This window comes from Poecilia reticulata, chromosome 16, assembly GCF_904066995.2.
Source record: "Poecilia reticulata chromosome 16, P_reticulata-male-v2, whole genome shotgun sequence".
Taxonomy (NCBI): Eukaryota; Metazoa; Chordata; class Actinopteri; order Cyprinodontiformes; family Poeciliidae; genus Poecilia; species Poecilia reticulata.
The window spans coordinates 27,332,154-27,344,514 of record NC_088845.1 but is presented as its reverse complement, the minus strand read 5'-3'; the positions used below and the strand labels follow the sequence as shown (position 1 = coordinate 27,344,514).

Below are 12,361 nucleotides of genomic sequence, written 5' to 3'. Positions count from 1 at the left end.
TAATTATCTCAATCATTATCATGTTTTCATAAAAGCAGCTTCAGATTTCAGCATAAAGTGTCTAACCAACGCATCATGTTGTAAACGAAAGTTCTAAGGCAGTAAGCCAGATGCTACTAGGGAATATTAATTTATAAAATGATCAACAATAAAACAACTTCATAATTTTATTGTAAATGTAGTCACTTTCATAAGGATCTCATGTTCTATTCCCTCATACAGCTATCAGTAGCATTTAAAACTAGGCTTAATACTTTCCTTTTTCATAAAGCTCATAGTTAAGAGAGGCTAAGGTTAGCATGAGCTATCTATGTAGTTATACTGCTAAGACATAGGCAGCTGGAGGATATCCTGACCTCTTTTTGCTCCACTACATTCTTCACCTTTTCTCCAATTCTGGATTATTTGCAGTTATTCCAACTTCTACCTTCTTGTTCTCTTTTTTCCTCATCATAGAAGCTACATTTGATCTGCTTATCTGTCTCTCTTTCCTCAAGCGGGGCATAGATTAAGCCACTCCTGGCAACAACTTACAGCATTCTGCTCTTGGCCCTGTCCTTTTAGTGTTTTTTTTTTTTGTCTTGTCTCTGAGCTTTTGTTGCGACTGACTTTATGTGCTATCTTTTATCACATAAGCCTTAAAAGCCGTCTCAGACATGATCTGTTCACCTGTGTTTCTCTTTTGGACGAATCCACTAAATGAGCTACTACTGCCACTAACCTCTTACTTTCTCTAACGTAGAAAGCTCTTCTGGATCAGTGCTTCTGTTGCTTTATTTGGTGTGTGTCTGTGTTCTTAAACCCTCCAGCCAGGTGGAGCAGATTCACACTGAGCCACATTCTGCTGGAGGATTTGTCTTGCATTTTTTTTACCATCTTGAATAATAAACTGTATTGTTTAATGACTAGGATCAATTGGAATCTAAGTACGATTGGACTGAAATTGACTTTTTTGTGACGTGCCTTAAGATGACATGCTGTGAATTCACACTATATTAATAAATTGTGTTGAACTGAATTGAATTTTTTTTTATTAGTCAAACAAAAGTAGGCAAGGAAGAGAAGGGGCCATGTTTGCTTTTCCTCACAATTAATATTAGCATACCAAGCAGGTTTTGTGGTTACATGTTTATGCTTACCATTTGAACAAATACCCAGTAAGTAAAAAAAAAAGAAGTGAAAAAAAACCTCATTTCGGGAAGCCTGCACTCAGGGGTTTGGTATGGGGTCATCCTTGGGTCATGCTGGGCATCCATTAGTGGCCTTATTTAGAGACTCATCCCTTTAAAAGGGGCGATTGGCTAGCAAAGACAAAGAATCATTACCTTTTGCCCGCCCCCTCCCTGCCAGCAGTCAATAATGAGGGATCATTAAAATGAATAGATGGACATTCCCCTTTTCTCCGGATCCTTATTGTAAAATCAGTGTCAGGGGAAATGAAGATTGAGCTCGGAGAAGGCGTCTAAAAGCCTCACAGTGATTGTCGTGAACTCATCTCCAGTGCCAGGCTCCTTTATCTACTGTAAGAGTCTGCACCTGCCTGAACTCTTGACTAGCAAGAGCTTTTACTGCCGCAGCCCATTAGGAGCATTCCTAATGCATGCTACCTTCAACATAAACATTCTGCATATATATATGTGCACAAACATTTACAGCAAACAAATGGAGGGAAACTGATTGCTTTAGATGCATTTTTTTTTCTTTCTCTATTTTTTTTACTCCCCTATGAAAAACAAACCCTTCAGCTTGAAAATGCTTAGATTAATTTGCACAATCATTCACGTCTTCTTCCACATATTCTGCCTGCTATTGTAACCACAAACTCAATCGTATTTAGAGGAGTTTTACGTCTTCAAAACTTCCCACAAAAAGTGAGCTATTTTTGCATTCTAAAACACGAATAAAAATCAGGCTGTAAAAACAAAATCCCAACCTTTAAACGTCTCGGAGGATTCTTGAAATCATCATTTAAAAGCGGAAAGAGTACGACTTACTTGTAAACAAGATGTTGCCGAACTGACATTAATCTCACAAGCAGCAAAAAGGCCCATGATAACTCAAGAGGAGCCGAAGAGGCGAACTATTTCAGATTTAACTTACTAAAATCAGATTGAGTACAACAGCATTTATTCCTGTCCTTCTTCTTTATATTTATGTGGGAGTTAGGTTTGTTTTACTTCTCAAATAACAAAAATAAAATACACAGAAGTTTGTTAAATGACAAAATCCTAAAAAAGTTAAATGAGTATTAAGTAGTTTTCTTGCAAAGTGCTGTATATGTTGTGAATGTAGACTGTACATCTGTCCAATCTATGACTCGTATAAATCTTTTCTTTATATTTTTATGCATCACGCAAAAAAAAAAAAAAAAAAAAAAAAGTGATTCAGACTGAATGATTGCAGATGAGAAATAAAAGTCAGCACAATATTTTCCGTGGCCCATCTGTTTGCCGTTTCTGATTTGTCTCTTAAACTGTCTATTTAAAAAAAAAAAGAAATAAAAAGGTGATTTTACTGTCTGTGTGCAACGACGTGACCGTGTCAGCATGTCATCGGCTCAACGTGTCGCACGTGAATTGGCCCAATAAAAGTGGCGCGCGCGCACACCTGAGCAGCTACACCATCCCACCCTAAACAGATTAAAGAACCATATGTAAACACATACGTGCAGACTCTCAACACACATGGTCCTCATCTACTTCTCAAAGGTAAACTGATAAGAAGGTCTGTTTATGGCCGTCTAACATATGTTTCTGTAGAATAAAGAAATCACAAAAACCAGCGCGAGGGACCCACATAGATCAAATGCAGCATCGGCTTATGGGGCAGAACTATCACAGGTTCTCCAGTATGGTCAAGCAATTATCTCTTAAAAGGTCTCATAAAAAAAAAAACTCACCCCTGTGAGTTTTCTCGACATGCCCTTCATAACAGAGCCATACTGACGATTTACTGGCTGCAGATGGCCGATCAGAGGGGAGGGCAGCGGCTACGGCGCTGTACCTTACCCACTGCCTTTATACAAGCCCAAATCAAGTCCTCTGTGGGAATACAATAGAGGAAGTGAAGCAGTAAAGACTCTATAAATCTGTACAATGAAACTTTTAAGCCATGCCCTCTGCCAGGTGGGTTTGTACGTGTGGACCTCAGGGAGAAAAGGCCACACGCTGCAGTGGTTACAATCTGGGATTGACCGTTTTTTGCCTTTGTATGATATTCTTACTAAAGATAAGCTGTTTTATGAGTGGCTAATATATGCAGAATCGGTCTAAAAATAAAATGTATATATATTTAATCCTATGACAGACTAGCGACCTGTCCAGGGTGACCCGGCCTCTCGCCTGGAATGTTAACTGGAGATAGGCACCAGCACCCCTCCCGACCCCACTAAGGGACAAGGGTGTAAAGAAAATGAATGGATGGATGGATGGATGGATGGATGGATGGATGGATGGATGGATGGATGGATGGATGGATGGATGGATGGATGGATGGATGGATGGATGGATGGATGGATGGATGGATGGATGGATGGATGGATGGATGGATGGATGGATGGATGGATGGATATATTTAATCCCAAATATTACTTCTTTAGTAATCCAGGTTTTTTTGTTTTCCTTTCAACCCTGTTTGATAGCTGTTACATTAAATGTTAGAAACTTTAACCCATGTTAATGTTGAAAAACTAACCCAAACCTATTGTGTCAAATTATGTCACGGCTGGATCAATCCATATCTGAAGCCCAGACTGGATAAACAAAGTAACCCAAACTGGGTTGTGTCATTGTGGACTTCTTCTCAAGAACTAAATGTAAATTGGATTATTTAGAGGAAATAGTGATCATGGGTAAGTGAGTTACTGAAGACTTCAAACTTCAGATAAGAAGTGTTGTTGGCTGTTTTCCTGAGATGAATTTTCAACACATAACTTTTTTTAAGTAGATGAAATTCGGCTTCACAATCTTATTTAAGCAAAAATCATTGAATGTTTCACACAAAAATTATTTATATTGCTGTCTCCGAAAAAGGGGTAAAGAGGCTTTTTTTTTTTAAATGCTAAGAATAAGTAATTTAAAATAAGGGGAAAAAGTGATGATATAGTAGGACATTGTGTTTGAGAAAAGTCTCAGATAGGTAATCTACTTTAAAGTGTGCAAAATTTATTTAGATAAAGCAATAAAGCGCTCAGAATCCACAAGTTTTATTTTTAGAATTTCCCAAATAAACTGTGAACTATTCTGTAATCAGCTGAAGTCCTGGAGCCTTTTCTCGTCGTCTGCCGTTTGATGGGGAAAACCGTCGCCCTCAGCCATTTCCTCTTCACCAGTGGTGACCCTGTGATAGGCAGCCTAAGGTGACAAAAAAAAAAGACATGTGCCAGGAAAAAAGGGCGTGTCTGCATTTGTAAATAGTGGGTCTATTTTTGGGAACGCCTCAATCATGTACAGACTACTGCCTAGGCCTGCCTTCTGTCGCTATGGGAGCCTCATAACTTTGCTGGATGGAAAAAATCTGTAAGACTGGCAGGTGGTACACAGGAGCATGGCAGCTCCCATGGCGAGAAGCCGTTTCATCCGCAGCCACCGCCTGGTAGAGATACTCACCGCAAAACAAGCGTGCCTGTTATGGAGGCGCAGTGAAGGCAGCGGAGGTAAATCTCCATATGAAGCTATGAACCAAATGTTGTTTTAAGGCCAGAAAGATGTAACGAAATAAATTAGAATAATATTGGGCTCTTTAAGAATAGACAAAAAAGTTTATTTCATATGCCGTGTAAGAGAAGCTGTGGAAGAGGAGCCTGACCATTCTTTCCAAACTAGCTAGCTAGTTGGCTAGCTGTACTGACCAAACAGGTTCCAATTAACATCTTCCACAGGTTGTAATAAGACTATAAAATTGTGACGTGCCATAATTTTCATGTTACTGGGTTGTGGTAACCAGCTTTAAAAGAACTGGTTTGTTTGCTTGGCATTAGCCTCTTAATTACTGAATTCACACTTTGACCAAAGAACGTCATTAAAGACCTTATAGACAGAGTAGTCATCTTGCAATAGGAAACGTGGGTTTTATAGCTTGTCCGTGTCTAATGTCGTGGACAAGCTAGAGGTGTGACATTTGAGGTGACACAGGGGAAATGAGACAAGTGTAAATTCACAACTAGAGATTGGTATGACTGTGCCTTGTTTTGTTTTTGACATTATTTTGTGTTTTAGTTGCAACAACTGAATTATATATTTAAATTTGTAATTATAAAAGTCTTTTAAATGTTCTATATAAGATTTTGTTGCCATACCATAAGGGACATAATCAGTCCGTCCGCTTAAATCAAATTATACTGACTCGATTTCCACACATTTTACTCTGTTTAAGGAAGAATTCATTTAAAGGGAAGGGGATTAGCAATATCCTCGCCCATCTGATTTTCTTTTGTGCCATACAGTAGATATCTGTCCTTGTACTTTCACACTCATTCATCAGTCTCACTTTCCAAAGAGCTTGCCAATCTCGTTAAGAAAAGATTCAATGAACCCAAATAATTAGGCCTGTCGTGATAAACGATAAATCGATTAATCGCATGATAAATTAAATCTATCGACCTCATTTTAACTATAGGTTTTATCGTCTCTCTCTTTCTCTTGATGACACTGAATGATAAAAGGCTCAACTCCGGTGCTGTCCACTGACCCTGATTTCGTAACCGATCATCCTCTAGTGTGATTTAGATCGTCGTGGCCGCTCCGATCAAAATCAGGAGTTGAGCCTTTTTTCATTCAGTGTCATCAAGAGAAAGAAAAAAAAATGGCAGGAAGAGACGACAAAGCCGATAATTAAAATGAGGTCGATAGGTTTAATTTATCGTGCGATTAATTGATTTATCGTTTATCGCGACAGGCCTACCTGTGACCCAACTTGTGTCAGAGCAAGTCGGGACGTTAGCATTGAAGACATTTTTTTTTGCAATGTGCCCCACAAATATGACTACATGCTTGCCGAAGTATTAAAGACACCAGAGCATAGACCTTTTGGTCACCATTGTGTGATTTATTCATTAATTTTTAGAGAACATATTAATTAAAATCACTTTAAACAAATTCCATTTTTTCTTTCATAAATATGTCATATTAAAGAGAAACGTTTCACCTTGTGCCTTTAGAGGGGAGCTTTACACAGATGCGTCCATTTTATTTATTTTTTTAAGCCATGGAACAGCGTAAGGCACAAAATAGAAACCTTATCCTTACAGTTTAGTCATGCTAATACAGAGTATGTCCACAAATGTGTAGGGAAAACTATTCTGGAAGCTACGATCAACTAAATGATTCCCAGCAACATTATTAAGTGCATGCGCCGTAAGACGGATACCGTTGGGGGGGAAAAGGCTACAGACGAGAGTTGATATGTGACACAGCAGAGGGAATCACTCGACAATATTTGGTCTGAAGGAAAGAAAGTCTGCTGTAAAGTGCATAATATTTGATGTACGAGAATCATACAGAAAAAAATTATTTGGACAATAACTTCACCAAAGATAAAATCCTTTGGTTGACAAAGATCAATTATTGCCACCTTCTAAAATAAGTAACAGTCCAGTCAACTTCTCTCAGAAACAATGAACATAACTGAGCCTGTGGTTCACTTAACACAGGCTCAGTGTTAAGTGTAAAAAGAATATCCCTTTGTCTATTTACAGGCATGCCTGCAGTGCAAGAAGTCTTCTAATTTCAGCAGGTAAGCATACCGTTGTTCAGCTAACTCGTTGCTCGAAAAAAGGTCAACTCCTACTTATAAGCTCCTGCTAATTGGGAACTTTTGTCGTTAAAGATTTGCACTTCGTATTCTCTGATTGTCTTTGCATCGGTGTGACGTGATCTGGGACGAGGGCTGGAAGACAGAGAAACGTTGCGTTTGAAAAACATAAAGGCACTAAGGTGAAAAGCAAAAATGAGAAACTGAAGATTAAAAAAAAGTGGGAAATGTTCATGATACAAGCATAAGGCATACATTTTTTTTACCAGATATGTTTATACAAAAGAATTATAATACATAACATTCAGCATACATGAAAAAGAAGATATTAGGAATAACAATAATAATAACAACAGGAAAGAAAGTAAAAAGCGATTACCATGTATTCACATACGCCCGACATATTTCAGAACATTTTGCTCTGTTCCTCTGTAAACAAATCATTGAAATGATTATATATATATATATATATATATATATATATATATATATATATATATATATAATATAAAAACTTCTGCTTTGGGCTTCGGTGAACCATCTGCACATGACTGCTGCTGTTTTGACAGTAGGACTGCTGTAAGGCACCAGTTTGGTTGTTGCTGAATGAGTCAAAGTAACGAGGCCTGACACCGCCCAGCTATCCTGTCCATGCATTAAAGCAGACTTGAGATGAAGATTGTCATTTTAAGAGGAGCAATTCAGTCTTCTTGAACTGCTTGGTCCACTAATAGAACATCTGCTGTGAATTAAGGCAAGCGTAGTCACATACTTTGCCCCTGATATCACTTCCCTTATTTTTCTTCCTCTTCTTCGTTTTTTTTTCTTTTTTTTCTTCGATACGACATTCACCTTGTTTATTCAAACAGAGCTCGCCGGTGATTGTCGGTTTGAGTCTGCAGCCACTTTCTGAGTTTAAACACCCAGGCAAGAGATAGTCGTCCAAGCTTCTTTTCTTCATTTTCTGGACCTCTTGCTTTCTTTTTTTCGTGTGTGTGTGTGTGCGTGCTCGCGTATCTATGTGTGTGTCATCCCTCTGCTGATGTTGCTGCTGGAGTGTTTGTGTGTGTGTGTCTGCGTGGAGATGTGCTGCAGCAGAAGACATCTGGACGTCTACGCGTGAGTGTGCACAGAAATGCTCGAGAGGTCATTCCTGATGATCTCGTTCACTGTTGAGACAAGAGAAACAAAAGGATTGTTAAAAATCACACAGCTAATGAGAACTCACACTGTTGTGTCATTTTTAAAATGCTGGCCAGCTTCTGGTTTTTAGTGCCTCAAGCAAACCCTGGAAGTCGAAGCTAATTGAATAAATTTCTCTTCTATCCTTTTGTTTATGCATAATGGAAAGTGTACTTTATTTTAATAACTCTATTAGACTGGTTGATTGTAGTTAAAAGGACAATACAAGAAACATGTTTCTTTTAGCACGTTAATAGAAATTAAGTAAATTAAATTAAATACGTAATGCAGACAGCACTGACTAAATCTGTAACAGGATGTGGATTGTCTGCCGGTGTGTGGTCAAATTTGAAAGCAAAAATCCTCATGTGATGTGCATGAAATAAAGACCAACTATATCTTGCTCTTCTGAGTTGTTATAGTCTACTCTTGCAGCTTTATTCACAGGTATGAAAAGTACAAGAGGAGACAGAGGAGAAGCAAATGTTTTTTAGATTCCTGTAGACGAGACAAACATTCTGATCCTGTATGACTTTTAGTAGGTCTTTAAAACGTCTTGATGAAAAAGTACGGGCCTTTCTACTATTACTTCCTGCCTATGATTATGAATGAATGGTTGTATAAAGATAGACTCCACAGATTTCAAAAGTAGAGTATTTGCATAGAGGACTAATTTATCAAACATTAAGGGAAGAGTTGCTTTTTTGCCAGAAATCTAAAATTCCCAAAACTGACTTTGATCTAGGAGGAGACTTGTTTTAATGTAAAGATTAAGTGAAGATGCGAAGCAAAATATTTGTATCATTTGTCAATAGAAATTTGCCAAAATATAGATCTGCACTGTGGCTTTTTGAACAAATCTTTGTTTCAGTTCATCTGTCAACCAGTCTGCAAGTTCTGCTATTCAAACATGAGATAAAATAATTAGGATAGTCTGCATACAATAAACATGTCACATTGTCCACACAGAGATAAATATTTTATTCATATACAAGCTAAAGAAAAATGGAGCAAACATCAAGCCCTGTGGAACGCCTAGGTTGATCGGCTTAGAAAACTGCATGTAGAATTTCAACAATTTGTAAATGAAACAACATATGGTTTGATAAAACTAACACATTATATACAAAAATAAAAGACAAGTGATTTTTCCTAAAGCTGTTGACCTTAACTGGACCAAATGCTTTCTGTAGGTCAACTTACCCAGTTCTAACAAGGCAAGCCCATCGCCTTTTATTAAACTGAGACATGAAATTTGTTTATTTGTTCGAGTCAACTGCTAAAAGTGTAAGGCTTACGATAAAGGTTGCTGTAATGTCGATAAAGGCGTTTCCACTGATTCTTGAGAATGGTATAAGTGACTTTAAATAAAATTGAAATCAACACAATTTTGGTTGAAACAAGTTAATCCAGCCGTTGGAATTGGACAAAGGATTTCTTCCCATTAACTACTGCATTAACAGTAAATGTAAGCAAATCGACACCAAAAAAACATTTTTGTACTACGGAATGCCATAAGTTTTGACAGGGTGTGTATACATAATGTTTAACGGTGACACCGCGCTACAACGGCACAGTCACAACCAAGCAGACAAATACACGGATATCAGCAGCTGCAGTCCAAACATATCGATGTCATTACGAATGCGTATCGGCCTCGCACACACACAAATCTGTGTTTTCACGCCGCCGTCTTGTCTTTCCTGCCACCAGTTCCTGTGCCCGCGCTTTTCCCACGGTCGGGGCAGCGCAGGTATCAGTGCCCTCCCTCCCTGGCCTCCCCGGTTTATCTGCTGTCTTCTTTGGCAAAACAGAGGGAAGTGACTGGAGAAAGATGGCGAGGACCCCGAGACCCCGCAAACAGGGGAGCTCCGTTCTGCCTCTGGGGTGATAACGGCGACCGAAGCGGACGCCGAGAGAGAAAAACGAGACGGGTGAGACCACCGACAGGAAGTCCGCCCACCCCGAGGTTCAAAGGAGGCCTGGCAGTTTGTTATCAACAGATAGGGTTAGGGGAACGGCGAGGCATCAGCACATTTCTAGACGAAAACAGCACAACCCCAGGCTGAGGCTCCATGGATTCAGTCTAAACACACAAAAATGCACTGCAGCTTGTGGCACGATGACGAAATGTATGTAAAAATTGAAACAATCTACAAGTACACTGCAAAAAAAATCTTACCAAATGTTTTTGGTCTAGTTTTTAGTGCAAATTTCTTAGTACACTTGAAATATGACAAAACTAATAGATAATCTTTCAGCAAGATGCAGGAATTTGCTTCAAGTCAATAATTCCCTAATACTGATGAAAAAGTACTATATCCATTGGCAGATTATTTCACTCATGACGTGGAAAAAATAACTTGTTATAAGTGAATTTTTCTGCCAATGAAAAAAATACATTTTCATCAATATTAAGGAATTACTTAAAACAAGCTACCATTTCTTGCTGGAAAGTTACCTGTAAGTTAGTTTTGTCTTATTTCAAGTGTAATATCTTGAAATAAGTCTTTCATTGGCAGAAAAATTCACCTCAAGATATTTTCCCCATGTTATAAGTGAAATAATCTGCCAATGGATATAGTACTTTTTCATCAGTATTGAGATATTATTGACTTAAAGCAAGTTCCTGTATCTTGCTGAAAGGTTATCTGTTAGTTTTTGTCCTGTTTCTAAGTGTTGTAAGATATTTCCACTACAAACTAGACCAAAAACACTTGGTAAGATTTTGTTTTTGCAGCACGAGGTACGTAGCTCCAAATGAAGCCTGCTATGATTGATGGATGGACGCAATCTGAAACATCTAAAAGAGAAAGGTCACAAACTTTGAATCTCATGCCCTCCGCTTTGAATGCAAACACCGTCCTACTCACGCTCTCACACACACGCAGGTTGGTCGGGGCTCACCTCCCTCAACAGGAGGAACTCCCTTTGGAAAAATCCAACCTGTGCCAACACCGCTGGCTGTTTTCAACCCTGTTCCACTCCGAGGCTAAACAGGCATTTACACGCGGAGGTTATTTTTAGCTCCACCATTACAGGACATAAAGGAAGTAACAAGCACACGCAACAATGAAATGATCCAGCGTTAATGCCGCTGCTGCTCGGCCCTGTTTGCAGAGGTGAGAAAACAGCTCCAGGTAATTCTGCACGAGGGCTGGGAAAACCCAACAACTTGGCAGCAAAAAAAAAAAAAAAAAGCCACAAATGTTCCCTTTCTTTTTCTTCGCTGCAAAGTTTGTTGCTTCCTTTCAATTTTTTTTGTTTAAAAGTGACGTCCCGTCCACCCACGTATTAACTGTGGCGCTATTTTAAAGCATTCTCAACTAATATTTTCCGTCGGCATGCAGGGTGATGTTCCGTTCTGAGAAAAAAAACAACCCAAAAAAAAAAAAAAGTGTCACAAAGAGCTGCTGAAGGTATAACACTGGCCTCTGTGTTGTCATCTTTGTACCCTGTCACCGATGTGAGAATTTTAGAAACAGGATGTGGCCAACTGTCGCACCACAAGACAACACCGCTGAGCTATTTATAGCCGCTTAATGATGCATCGTGCGTATACTGTTCAGTTGCCACAATTTCTGGGAAACTGAGAAATTTTTGAAGAACCTGAATGAGTGATCATCCACGTTCTTAGTTCTGTGAAGGGTCACAAATGAAAAGGACTCGCCAGGTGTCATGTAGCGAGAAATCTAGAAATCTTCTTCACTTTTTCATATCTGAATTTCGACTGAAGTGAAACTTTCCGCATCAGCATGTCACATCTTCAGGATTTCATCGTAAAGAAATCCTGAAGATGTGACAGGATCATTGTTGGAGCATTGTTGTGCAGCTCTGGAAACGTTTTATTATTTTTTTTTGTTTCTTTTGTTTTTTTTTTTTTTTACTTTCTGCTCCAAGTTAATAATAATGGAAAATAATGGAAACCTGTAACTGGGAGGATACGCTTTCACGGATAAACAAAAACAGTGGAAAACTAAGCTCCAAATATTCCCCTGCTGAAAAGAAGAAAAAAAAAGAAACACGTGTCCTGCAAAGCACTAGTTACACAGAGCGTCATCCTTTTATTAGCTGCACCCCCAGAGCGCTCAGTTAAACGCATCCCGGACCTGTCGGGGCCCATACGTACGGTGGGCTGGGTTATTTTTGGGTATGAGAGTGAGATGAAGATTAAGACGGAGATGCAATCTAAGCCTAACATGAATCGGCAATCTGGCTCCTTTGTGTGTCTTTGCTGGTGTTTTTTGTTTTTTTGGGAACTGCAGCTCTGTCAACACTGGGTGTGACGGCAGGCTGGGTAAATGTTGACCTCGCTACAATCCCCTGCATCCAGTGTGATGGAGGACGATTTGCTTCAACCTGCTATGAAGGACAGCGGTGGGCATGTCAGTCACTGTGCTCCAGGTTAACGAACGGTGGAAATGGAAGA

General features: G+C 39.1%; 1 protein-coding gene across 1 annotated transcript in view; it reads right to left on the bottom strand.

The window, feature by feature from the left end:
- Positions 1–6,024: 6,024 nt before the first annotated feature.
- The window catches only part of LOC103478694 (nuclear factor of activated T cells 1), a 73,816-nt gene continuing 67,479 nt past the window's right edge, over positions 6,025–12,361 (bottom strand). Inside the window, exon 10 of the mRNA XM_081597329.1 lies at positions 6,025–7,919. Coding sequence (XP_081453455.1) covers positions 7,864–7,919 — 56 coding nt within the window. The 3' untranslated portion in view covers positions 6,025–7,863. The remainder of the gene's footprint in view (positions 7,920–12,361) is intronic.